The 13,511-nt window shown below is 37.4% G+C and overlaps 1 protein-coding gene across 2 annotated transcripts in view; it reads right to left on the reverse strand.

Moving 5' to 3' along the window:
• Positions 1-4,383: 4,383 nt before the first annotated feature.
• SPAST (spastin) overlaps positions 4,384-13,511 on the reverse strand; it is a 29,024-nt gene continuing 19,896 nt past the window's right edge. The window contains exons 10-15 of one of the 2 annotated variants that reach the window (XM_010021970.1): positions 13,087-13,166; positions 12,227-12,269; positions 11,541-11,620; positions 8,806-8,876; positions 7,263-7,303; positions 4,384-5,686 (exon numbers count right to left, since the gene is read on the reverse strand). In XM_010021970.1, the coding sequence (XP_010020272.1) occupies positions 5,564-5,686; positions 7,263-7,303; positions 8,806-8,876; positions 11,541-11,620; positions 12,227-12,269; positions 13,087-13,166 (438 nt within the window). In that variant the 3' untranslated portion in view covers positions 4,384-5,563. The remainder of the gene's footprint in view (positions 5,687-7,262; positions 7,304-8,805; positions 8,877-11,540; positions 11,621-12,226; positions 12,270-13,086; positions 13,167-13,511) is intronic. The other variant, XM_010021978.1, reaches the window with a different exon arrangement.

A 13,511-nucleotide genomic window follows, 5' to 3' on the forward strand; every position in this document is an offset into this window, starting at 1 on the left:
ATAAACAGACTTTCAGTTTCAGCACATTTATTTAGGAAGTAGCACTACTGTTTGCATTAATTTTAAGAACTTGAATTACGCTCATTAGAAATGGTATATTTACATATTTATTGTTCCATTATCTGGTATACAACACCTGGGGGTTTTTATTTATTTTCAGTACCAGCAGCAATTGAATAAATAGGCTTCAGGTTTAATGAAAAGGCTCTTAGTTTGGACATTTTATCTGGTATACAGACAAAAAAACCAGTAAGAACAGGACAAATGAAATATTTTATTGTGAAGCTAAAGCTGTGTGACTGCTCATCATGCTTTTTTACATTGCTTATTAGTAAAATGGTGTTTAACATTTCAGAAAACATTATTAAAAGAACAATAAAACAAAAGTGCTTCAAAACAACAAAATACAGGAATTAATCCCATCCCAGACTGGAGTCGTCCAATATATTCAATGGGGGTGGGTTAAGTGTTCTGTCTCCACCTTTGGTCTTTGTCACTTTAATCCAGATTTCTGAAAAACACTGGCTAGCCCTTCACATGAATCAAAATTAGAATCATGTGGCAAAAACCAGTTTTTGTATTTCCAGTCCCTTTGATAGGTGTGTGACTATTAGATAAAGTACTTACTTCCCCACTTCTAATGGTAAAGAACTCACAGAACTGGGAGACTACACCCTAGCCTTGTAGAAGCATACACCTGTATTAACCAACTACAAAGAATGCTGACCTATTTCCTCAAATTCACTTCTCTGAAACAGGATTAAGTGGTGAACCTTATGAAGTGAGGAAAGTCTTACAGCAAAACAAGGTTGATCACTGTAGTTTCCAGACATCATGTCAAGAATTTGCAAATCAAAAGATCAAACTCTGCAGAACCCAGTCTTTAGCCAATCTATTTAATTCACTGGAGTGTAACTTGCCAATCATTGCCAAATTCAAGAGGTAGTTATTGACAAAGTAAACAATTTCCACTCTGAGACAGTTAACGATTTACATGAGAAGCAGGAAAAACACAATACATATTTCCCCATACTTCAGAAGATGATTTTGTACTTGTAGGAAGCGACAGTTTAACTTCCTCATCCTGTGGAATTGTAGTTACGATATTTGAAAGAAGAAATACTGAAAAGAATATTTCAAGAAAAAATTCTAGAAGAACATAACTGATCCTTTGGTCATCTCTTGGGATGACCAGCAGATTGTGAAAATTCACAGAGGTGAGTAAAACAACATCCTTCAACACTAAACAGCAGCTCCAGAGAACCCAACAATGAAACCAGCAACTGCCTCGAATTAGCACTACGACTGAGATAACTAGTTGCATTCACTACCTGCTTGATACTTTTCATTCTACTTTGGATATCTGGTGGAAGTCCTCAGCAACTAAAAACATCACAGAAGCTCGAGACTGCCACAGACAATGAATGAAAATCTGTAACCTACTATAGCACTTGCCACCTCCCAAAGCTGCCACACACAGAAGCATCACTAAAGCACTGGAGTAGCCAGATAAGTACATCTTAAGCACAACAATGCACTGTCCATTTCTCGGGTAGGAAAGCTCTGTAAGAATCTGTTCTCACATGGGTGGTTAAGGAAGCCCCACGTAGAATGCTGCTTTCCATAGCAGTGCAGAACAGACATCGCAGTTAAGTTTGCCAGCATATCTCACTTGAGTATTCCCAGTGCAAAGTACTTAAATTTCTCAAGATGGACTTGGCAACAGTGCCAGTAAGTGCTGAAAAATACTTGTTTAGAATAGAAAAACTATTTATTCTACACCAGAAGGTAAGGTTAATTGTCTAAGTATAAAATCTGTCATTTTGAAAACATACGAGAGCATCCTAACAGTGAAATCTGCTATGGCCTCTAATTAGTGCAGTGACAACAAATTCTTCCTCTATTGAGAGATCCCATTCTTCTCCATTTTGAAGTGCTACTATCACATTTATTATCTACATAATGTAAGTTGCAGGGCAATATTTAACAAAATTGTTTTAGCGACTGACTTCCTGAAGTAGTTAGTAATACATCTCAGGGGCAGAATGCCTTGTCTGTAACAACCTAAACTCTGTAAAGTCTAAGAAACTAACAGGACACAGACTTACATGTACATAAATATCCTAGTTTAAGGCTTATGTTGAATATTCAGTGTTGTTTTTAGTGTTTACTGAAAAGTGTTTACTTGCCTGAGCCCCAAGTAGGGAACCTGTACAGGTTTGGTGCACTCTACAGAAAAGTCAGCATTAGGTAAGGGGAACATTGTAACACATAACAAATTCTCATTTTAAGGAGAAAGAGGACCACACAGTGCTAGTTTTTCCTTCCTGTTCTGCCACCAAAAGCAGTAACACAGCCCAAGAAGCTCTTCCAGCACTCAAAAAGATACATTTCCTGCTTAATAAACAGAAAAGGCTGTTAAAAAAAGGATGAGGCTTGGGTTGTTTTTTCCCCTCCCTCCAGTAACTGCTACATTTTAAGTCAGTAAAACACACTAGCAGACTGCCAGACAAGCTGCTTCCTAATCATTGCAAAAAAGTGGGTCAAGTCCCTCATTAATAATGGGAAGATCCACCAAAAAAAAGAAAAAAAAAAAAAAAGAAAAAAAAAAGAGGCAGTTTAGAAAACAGATGTAATGCCACTCTTTGCAAAGGTTAAAAGCATCCAAGCTGCTGTCCTGCTTATCCCATCCTAATTCAAGATACTGTATTTTATGGTAAATATAGTTGCAAAGTTTTACATAAAATAATAAATACAGGTAATTAAAGGTTTTCTGGGGAGGGGATGGTGGTGGTGTTGCATATTTTTGGGTTGGTTCTTTTTTCAGATCTGCTAGGTAAAAATAACCGAGCTAGTAGTTAGTCAGTACATGTAAAACAAGAAACCAGAAGAGGCAAGATAATGTCTTAGGGGGAACAGAACTATTCTTAAAAGACCTTATTCAGAAAATAGCATAAGACAGACATTTAAAGGTGATCTATGAACCAAACAGCACTTGGGCATGGGCTAAAAATCCAGCAGCTGTGGGGCAAACTGATGTTACAGAGCAAAATTATTACTGTGTTCCAGCACTAATTTATAGAGCTACAGTTCATCCATTATGCAGAAAATAATCAGGGTGGAATAGATAATCAAAAAGCCATGCATGGTACCAATCACACAGATTCTCTTGATCAGAACTAGATGTACAAACAAGCGACAGGGCTAGACCCTTTTCCTTCTGAAGTAGCAGCTCTGACTTACAACCCTTTGTGCTGCATATTGGTGGTCTTTTAGCAGATGGGAACTCTACCTCAACATTACAGGTACCTATTGCACGCCGACAGGTAGGTATTTGAAATAAATACCAGTATATTCCTCAGAATTAAGTAGAGGAAACTAGAATTTGGTAAATTAGCATAAGGTAAATCTGTAGGAGCACTCAAACCCAGAAGAGTTCAAATTTCAAAATTCTCATTTGCAAAGGATCTCAAGGAAAGTTTACCAGCTTTACGTAGAAGACCACCAAATAGCTGTTCAGCTATTTGTCAGATGCTAATAAAAGAGTAATATTCATGTGCAGCACTATGAAATCTATGACAAACATGGATGAAGTCAGCCAGGAATCTCCAACAATGGAGCTGGTCTACTGGAGGCAGAACTAATGCAAAGCAAGCAAGATGTAAGATTTAAAACTGGTATCTCTTAGCATTTCTCACTTCTCCAGGGAAAGTGTATCACGGGAACAAGAGTCACATGTTTCGTTTACATCAGACATACATTTGAGAGAGTCATATACTTAGAAGGCTAGAATGGGTTTGGTTAGACTATTTCAAAAGGCATACTAGTGTAACACCATCTTATTTAACAGCTTTTAATCTTAAGATCAGTCAAAAGCACCTCTGGTTCAAAAAAGCAGAATCCCAAACATTGCATCTGTGCACCTCAAAAGTTCAACAGTTTCTGCTATTTAGTACTCAATACTATGCAGTGAGCAGAGTCCTCTCTAGGTATTACTACACTTATACTGCATCTATCAGCTAGGGATTTGTTTTCATATATATATATAATATATTATTTATAGTCAACTTTCAGGTGAGTAGTCAAAGAAATATTTGACTTACTCTTACCAATAAAAAATAAGTTAAATGAAGAATTAAGACAAAATTTTCTGTTAAGACCAAAAGCAAACAAAGCTTATAACTCAGTTTAGTTAAAACAACTCTAAACAATATGCATTTTTGTAGTATCACTAAGTTGGGAAAGTTGTCTTCAAAAAAAGTTAATAAAGTAAACCCAACAAAACCCCACAGACCTGTTCTAACAAGGAACGGGTGTTCTGCCTTGCCAACATCTGTGTTTAATCCATGTAGAATTTGTAAACAAGATGTCAGGCCTTTAGAATAAAGGCAAAGATGTCTTCCTTTATTACAGTATTTAAAGGCTATCGCTTAAGCGTGCTTAATAGCTTGTCATTTATATAATAAAAACAAGTATTTGTACAAAGATGCAGTTTCTTTTTAAAAAAGCAGATCAGTTGAGTGTTTCATACTTTAATATACAAACCAAAACATAGGAAAGCTATAAAAACATTAATGTGTGCCATGTATTAAACATGTAGCCTCATATTTTAATGCTTACATGTGGAGATTAAAAAAATTATCACAATGGAAATTTTACTTTCAATTATCATAAACAGACCAAAATACAGAGTAGAAACACATCATTTCTGAAACTTGACAATTAGCATCACTTACTCTCAAACATCAGCTGGGCTTCAAGTTGTACACCATAAGCATAAGCTAACATTCTACCAATGGAAGCGTTACAAAATGCATTAAGAGCAAATACTGCCAGTAAATGAATGTCTTAGTCTTGTTTTTTACTTAGTAATTATTTTTTTAAAAGAGAGAGTATGAATTGGTTTTATAGGGTTGGGTTTTTCTGCTGTTCTGCTATCAAAGGTCTTCTTCAAAACTGTTCTGTGAACAATACAGTCACATTTCAACTAAATAAAAAGACAAATAATAACAGACCAGCTGCTTTTTACATTTTAATAGTTGTAATTCCCCAATGCTATTCTTCCTTTCTGCAAAGGGAAATTGTTTTATTTGGCACATTAAGGATTAAAAAAAAAAAAAAAAAAAAAGTCAGGAACTGAACCAAAGTTTACAAACCTCCAATTGTAAGTTAGTAGTTAGAAGGAAGAAAGCCAGACACAGATGTCATGGCAAAATTAAAAACAAAACCACACAAACACAACATAGGGAAAAGGTCTTCCAATGATCAGTATCATCAGTGCCTTCTAGCTGAACCAAAATACATATATTATTGTTCAAACCATAACTGGATTGCTAGGAACCTTATCTCACATCCTATTGTGCTCTTACTTACAGTGTGTACATCCTCACTAAATTGCAAGGAGGCTTTGATGAACACATTTCACATTGTATAATTTTTTCTTAATCTCAAGTTTTAATGCAGATACTTAAAGATCTGTGAAGTCCTGTAAACTCTGGCTGCTTTCCAGTAGTCTGTAGCAATTGCTCCTTAGGCAGCATATTGTTTCACTTCAAGTAGGGTTTCACACTGTGGTATCTCCAAAGTCCTTGTTCCAGCGAATATATGCTTCCAGGGTCTGAGGGCTCAAACTGCGCTTTATCTTCTTCAAAGACTCAGTGAAATCTGATAGCTTGATATTCCTCATCTAAGCAAGAAGTGAAAGACATCAGGATCACAAGAGGTTTGAGAAGTAGTTCAGTATTCACCTTTAACAAAGCATATACTACAAGTGCGCCATCTTGATTTAAGAAAGACATTTTTCAGTGAGAACAGTCATTCACTGGAATAACCTCCCCAGGGAGGTGGTAGAGTCCCCATCACTAGAGGATTTCAAGATAAAATTGGGCAGGGTGCTAGATCATTTCCATCCCAGTTCCCTTTCCCACAAAAGGTTGGACTATGTGATCTTTTGAGGTCCCTTCCAACCTGGGTTGATCTATGATTCTGTGACCTGATGCAAGAGTCTTGTTATTTATGACTACTAGTATTTACCATTTATAATAAACTGACACTCGGTAATCACAATGTCTGCTTTGCTATTTAAGAGCCCGTGAGACTGTGTTATTACTTCCTGTCTCACTAGGTGGTGCAAGCTGGTGCCTACGAGGGTATAGAAGCAACTGATGAAGACACTTTTTAAACACGGTTATGCCATACCTCTGCAGATCAGGAGAATAAGGTACTGAAAGCTCCTGCCCCTACCACAGCTGTATTCATACCATCGTATGCTGCCAGCCAAGTCATCCTGATTATCTAACCTCTCTGCTTCAACACATGCCTTTCTGTTTGTGGAGGACATGATTATAAGCACACATTTCCCATACAGACATGATGTGAGATAACTAAAGTGTATGGAACAAACAGTCTCATTCTTAAAACATGAGAACTGAAGATCACCCATGTTTCTTTGGGACTAGTGTTTATAGGCTATTGAAGGGAAACAAATTGTCCCAGATGTTCTCATCTTCCTGCAACAAATCCTTTCAGCTTATCATAGCCTTAGCCATGACCTCAGGCTAAACACAGAAATCAACAGTGGAATTAAGCTTTGCTTCATTTTCCCCTGCCTAACTGTGGTTTGCACACACATTTGAACAGAAACCTTCATACACAGGACCAACTGCTTCCTTTTCTTTTGAGGTTTATAGATGCTGTTTGTGGTGGTGACAGCCTTTTTTTTTTTTGTTTGCTTTATGATGGTCCATGTGAACGAATGGAAGTATTGTACATACACACAAACAAATCTGTGTTAAAATACTTCAGAGGTTCTCCCTAACATGACCTGCTTTATGTAAAGATTGGGCTGGTGGCAGATATAAAATAAATCATTTGACATAATACTTCTGGGACTGTTTCTGGGGAGTAACACTGCGAGAAAATAAAAGCCAGGCCTCTAACATCATCTGATAGGTAACAGGTCAAGTTGCAGTTCAGCATGAATAAAAACAGTCAGCTGAAACTAAGAATTTACTATCAGAAAAAGGAGGTGGTGTTCTTATGCCTGATGACCAACAAGCTACACAAAGAACCTTAGACATCAGAGGACAGGTTCTCTTCTCAATGACTATTTGCAAAGAGTTTTCTCCAGTGAGTTAATACCCCCCCAAAATTATGCCAGGTATTTTGTATGATGCTTTGTGTAAAGAAAGAGATCTTTATAAAGTTTCTGGTGAGCATGCATTCTATTCAAAGGGGAAAATACAACTGCTAGAGCAGCATACCTCACTGGCGGACATGTTCTTCACCTGTTCTGGTTTTAGTTCTGGAAAAATAAAGGAAGATGAGCGAGTTCCATATGGAATCTTTCAACACTTCTGACAACTAAAACATGTTAAAGGTACTTTCATTTGGGGGGAAAAAAAACCCCAAAACAACAAAATCCAAGCCAAAAACAAACAAACAAACAAACCAACCAACCACAACAAAAAAACCCACCAAACCCCACAGCTAAAAAGTATTCCTCTCTGCCTCAACATAAAGGAGGAGAAAGGTACTCCTCGATTTATCGGTTCCTCAAGCTCGCTCCTCCCACACTCGTTGCTGCAGATACAGTACAAAGTGGTAGTAGAACTACTTCCTTCTTCTTAAAGTATGGGGAACAGCATGCAAACAGGGCATAATACTCCTGGTACCACTCCCACTACTGCTCAAACATGCACAATTTTCAGAAAACAGGAAGGTAGTGCAGCCAAGAACACAGAAATAAAATCAGGCAGAGCACACAGGAGCACTTCCTGCCCTACACAGTACTGGAAGGATCTAACAGACAGCACGACATTTCAGAATCTCTCCTCAAAATAGACTTGCACGTGAAGCGATTTGTCAGCGAAGTCAAACCTCCATACCTAAATGCTTACATTATTAATTCAACCAGTCTAAATATATTCAGAACCTTTGGAGACACGATGTCTCTGGTGAGACCTATCTAATGCAATTCTGTTTCCCAGTTATTATGCAGGATTTTGGAAGATACACCTTACAATCTCAACAGCTGAAAGTAAGCAGGTAAAAAAAGAACATTACTTCCCAGCAGCTGCTTTTAAAGAGATAATGCACTGGCAATGCTGCATGCTATAGGACTTTTGACTCAAAAGAAATAAATAGTAAAGCAAGCACACCCATAAAACATGCACAGGCCTCTCCACTCCATAAACTATTTGAGAGCTGCAAAAACTTTTGTTTACACATAATAGACTGATAATACAGGACGCTTCTACTCTGGCTGCCTTCAGTACCTTTCTGTCAGGCAGGACAATTATATCTATCTGCAAACAAAAAACTAACATCAAACCTTCACAAAGTTTTCTTCTCAAAATCCCACTACTGATTTCCACTAAACAAAATCAGTCCTTCCAGATGTGGCTACTGGTCACATAATATCTAGCTAGTGAAATAGAACAAGGAGATCTGCCCACCTTTTATAAAGACAAGTACTGCAATCAGAGACTACTATTCAAGTAATAATTTAGATACAACAGAACTGACACCAGCCTAGGAAAGATGCACTAGTTAAAACCCCCACAAATCTGTGAAAAACACTTCACCCTGCTTTCCTCTTAAGACACAAAAATTGTCTGTTTCACATGGTGAGGTACCCAAGGGTTGTGTGTAAGGAAGGTCTTACACTATTAAGAGGAACAGAACAAAATCCAACCTAAAAAGCTTAATTTCAGGTACTTAAGAATTACAAAGATGTAATAAAATACAGTATTTCTAATATCACTGAGTTTTTTCAAAACCTAAATAAAAAGTTATGCAGCTTACCTCGAATAGGGCCCAGCGCTGCATCCTTTGCTAATGCAGTTAAATCACTTCCAGAGTATCCGTCAGTCATTCTTTGTCAAAGGAAGAAGAGGGGGAAAGGAGGAAATGAAAAAAAAAAAAAAAAAAAAAAATAAAAAACAAAAAACCCCACAACCAAGCAAATCCCACTTCAAACCGTATCAATTTAATTGCAGATGATTAAAATGTAGCTTTATTACTCTGACAGTAGTATTACTCTGATGTTTTACAAGTTTCATTATCGAAGTGCAGTCAGCGTAAGTGACCTATATTTAAGACTTTCCCAGATTAAATTTAAAGTACAGATACTCAAATCCCAAATAACATTCTAGGAAAAGCAAGAAGATAGCAACCAACTTGGATTTGTAGATGAAAATTAATCTCAAGCACATTTACTATTTCTGTTACAAGGATGCTCTACCACTAGTTTGTCATCATTTGTCCTAAGTTATTATAAAACCAAAGCCTCCTGTATTCTTTCAACCCACTCAATACAGTGAGAACCCATACCACATATTTATTATGATGTGATCACACAACCAGTTTTCTGAATAAAACTATGTACACTTCTAGTTGACATCAGAGGCAAACAAAGGGCAAAAGTAGGCATTACTAAAAAACTAACAGCAGTGTTTCATTTTGAAAATAAGTGACAGTTTTGCAGCATGTCCTTAATGGAAAGCCCTGGTAGCAGCTGACCAGTGCACTCCAGAGAGTGCGAAATTCTACTAATTCAGACGAGTAAATACAAATCTGAAAAGCGGCACGATTTCACTTAGCAAGTTACAGCACAGACAGCGTTACTTCTGTTGGAAGACTTTCTTCAGTGTTAAGGGTTGATAACAGATAGACTATACAGCTGCAGTACTTGGCAAGCTCCTCAACTCTCTGAATTTACAGTCTGCATCGCATCTTAGCACAACACTGAAACAGTCTCCCATAGCTTACGCACGGAAGATGATCTCTAGCACAGCTAAATCTGTCTCACCAACTGATTCCAATGTTAAAGCCTAAACCTGGAATTGCTAATGAATGAGAACCAACCGAGACTTGAGATGGCTGAAACAGCCTGAGCCACAGCCTCAGTGGTTATCTGCAGAAGCCTGAACGCTTCATACATTTAACTTCAAGTAAGAATTGTAATTCAGCCTCGAAGTGAAATACAGTAGACAGGTCCTTATTCAGAAAGAAACAGCTTCTGTGTTTTACACACATTTCCTATTAATTTGGGAAATACGGTGTAAATGTGCAGGTATCCTGCAAGTGAGCTGGAAGGAACATAAATTGTGTTATCTACTGGGGTTTGTTTGGTCTTTATTGTAAGACTGGCAGACATACATATCATCCAGATCCTCAGAACCAGAAGTGGGGAGGGAAATCAAACCAAGGACCCAATCTCTATGGGAGCTTTTCCAGAATTACTTCATTTCTAAGTTAAGCAATTAAATACTTTGCAGATTAAAGATCTCCACTGAAGGAGAAAACCAGCAATACATACTGCCAATATAGGTGAAAAGAAGTAGTAAGGGTTACCCAAAGAAAAATTTAAAACCAGAACACCCCCACTCAGCTTGAGGAGCTCTGGCTGGCTGCAGCAACAAGAATGTCATAGGGTAGTCTTCTGGAGTGCATTTATTCTGTTACAGTTTATAGAAAACATTGCCAGGGAGTGAAAGAACACAGAGTCATGAAGGAGGTTAAAATACCCATCTCTTTTGAAACTAAGGACAATGGCAGGCGAAGCATGCACAAACCTCAACTTTTATGTTTTCTTTAAACCCTTTAAAAAAAAAAAAGCATACTTAGGTTGCATTTGTAATTTTGTTCATACATTTCATGCAGTCAGAATTCAAGACACACTCTTTTTCCTCCAGTTAGCTATTACTGCAGCCTATATATGGCCTGAGCTAGGCTCCTTCAAGAACTTACTCAGTTGGATTATACATCAAATTTCTGTAACTTATACTAAGAGACTGAAATATGCTAATCCAAGACTGTACTCACCTGCTGTGTACTACCACAGACAGCAACAGACTGAAGTACATCTACTTGCATATTTTTGACATCTCACACTTCATTCCTTCCTGCCCTAGATGCTCTACCTGCTCTAACTTCCTTCACACCCATTACATTTAATTTCTGAGTGTGACGAACAGGAGTACTGTGTCAATCTTAATGACGGAAAACATAAACCAACATGGTTTACAGTAAGAAGGGCATTTAACCCACATTTTCCCTATCAGTTATGAAATTGATAAGAATCTAGAATTATCCAGTGCTTGCTCTCTGTCAGTTAATACCTTCAACAAACCTAGCAATGGGCCAGCAAAGAAAAGTTGATTTTGATTTGAAATGGATGCCAAGTCAAAACTGGCACTGCCTTTTTGCAGCAGGAAGGAGAGCTGGATTACCTGGGGGATGGGTGGAGAGAAGCATCCCCCTCCCTCCTCCTCCTCAGAAAGAAAAACACTGATGAGCACGTTTTAACAAACCCAGCAGGTGGAGTGGGATAAAACCAAGGATGTGTATGTATATATATATAAAACCCACTTTCATACATCCTGACAGGAGACCATCCTCCCAAAACACATCCAATTCACTCACAGCAAGTGTTGTCACTATCTGATGATTTACATTAGTTACATTTTGAATTAATAGAAGTCTGAATAAATGTAGTAGATGAGTATATTTGTTTTGTATAGTTACAAGCTGCTTACCTAGCTAGTTGTGCCAACTCTTTTTGGGTCAATGGACTTCCTTGCTTGCTTAGAAGATTTTTTAGCAAAATCAATCTTGTCTGAAAAGAAGATACATTTATCAGATGGCAAACTCATTTTCACAATTCACTTAAAATTCTGATGCAACAGCAAAACTACACATCTATCAGGTTAGCTTCCATGATTCACGAGTTTAAACTTGTCTACAGTAATTTTGTGATTGGACTGTAAACTGTCATCTCTTCAGAGGAAGGGATAGGGATTGGTTAATAAGGAGATCAAGGGTCAAACTACTTCAAGAATAATATATTAGAATCCTCATCAAAAGCACTAATCTGCTGTTGATGAAAAACTTGAAGACAGCTTCTTTCATCTTTTGCAATGAGCAGTCTTCTCCAGCCAACCAAACATGCTCTTTCAAGCCCTTCTTCAGACTTGTCTGTGCCTGCCAGTATGTAAGCAACATCTTGCTAGCCAAGAAATACTGAGCACCTACTACCAAATTTGCTACTAGCACATGTAACAAAAGGCAAAAATTTAATATAGCCACCAAAATTAAAACACCAAGCTGGGCCAGAAGTTAATTCACAGAACTGTAATCACTAATAGCCTATGAAATATATTTTATACTCTTTTTTAATTAAATTGATCTTAAAATTAAGAAAATGCATGGAAAAAATACTTACTTCCTCATTTGGTAAAGACACATACACCCGTTTGGTGAATCGTCTAGGAAAACAACAACATACACATGTATACACACACTCTTCAGTGCATACGCATCTAACATTTGGTTTGATGTCAAAATTTCACTTACATCACCAAATTCTAGGGAGTAGAACTACAAATTAAGAACCAGACAAACAAACATAAACCAACACCAAACAATATGCACCAGCCACTGGTGTCACCTTACTCTTATTTGAAGTTACGAGACTCCTCCCAGAGAAGAAAAACTCTAAAGGCAGAAATACCACTGACTACCAGCAACAAAATTAAGCATCTCTTGACTGTACTCAAAAAGCCTTTGGAATCATTAAGAATATGTTTTGCTTGTTCAGACAGTGCTGACATGCCTATTTTCCTCAATCAACAATGAGGAGAAGAAAGCATGAGAATTTGTACCAAAAAAGTCCTAAGGCAAATCTACAGTAAGATCTGTAATTGCATGGGACATGGGAAGTCCAATATTCATTGAGTAGAAATACTGGATTTCACTAGTCAAATTTCTTTCTTCATCCTGACATTGACATCCAAATAATAAAGCAGCAATATGTAAGATGGAAGAGGCTTATAAAATGCTGACTTAGTGCCAACAGTTACTGCTGGTTTGGACAATTCCAAAGCCATCATGCTTCTGCAGATATATCCCAGAAGAGAAGAGACAGGCACCTTTTTTGTGAGGTTAAATAACTTAACCATCCTGAACAGCTTTTGCTGCTTATTCCAAAACTTACAGTAACCAAGACACTAAGTCGCAAAACCTGCTCTTTGTAATGAACTGCATATTATTGTATTCAATCAAAAGGAAGAGACATTTTGATACCTGAGAACAGCATCATCAAGCTCCTGTGGCCTGTTTGTTGCTCCCATCACAAGTATTCTGTCCTCTCCAGAACACTGCACCTATATAACATAAGAAAGAAAGACAGCTTTCAGTTTACATCAAGTAGTAACACAATAAAACCAGTTAAAGACTTACTGTGTATTCAGCACACTTACGGGGTCTTACTGTATGTGCACTTTTTCCCCCCCCATTCAGTTAACTTTAAAACATGCCTTAGATAAATGTAAATTCAAACTAGAAAAAGCAAAAAGAAAAATAAAAAGGAAGGGATGTAAATTCTCCTGTACCTCATTACTACTGCCTCACCACTGTAGCAATTTTCCATGTGCTAATGGAATACAAAGATTGTTCAATACAAAACACAGTGATGTGTGACAAAAATATTCTGATATTCATTTGTGTGT

This window comes from Nestor notabilis, unplaced genomic scaffold (assembly GCF_000696875.1).
Source record: "Nestor notabilis isolate BGI_N333 unplaced genomic scaffold, ASM69687v1 scaffold29000, whole genome shotgun sequence".
NCBI lineage: Eukaryota > Metazoa > Chordata > Aves > Psittaciformes > Psittacidae > Nestor > Nestor notabilis.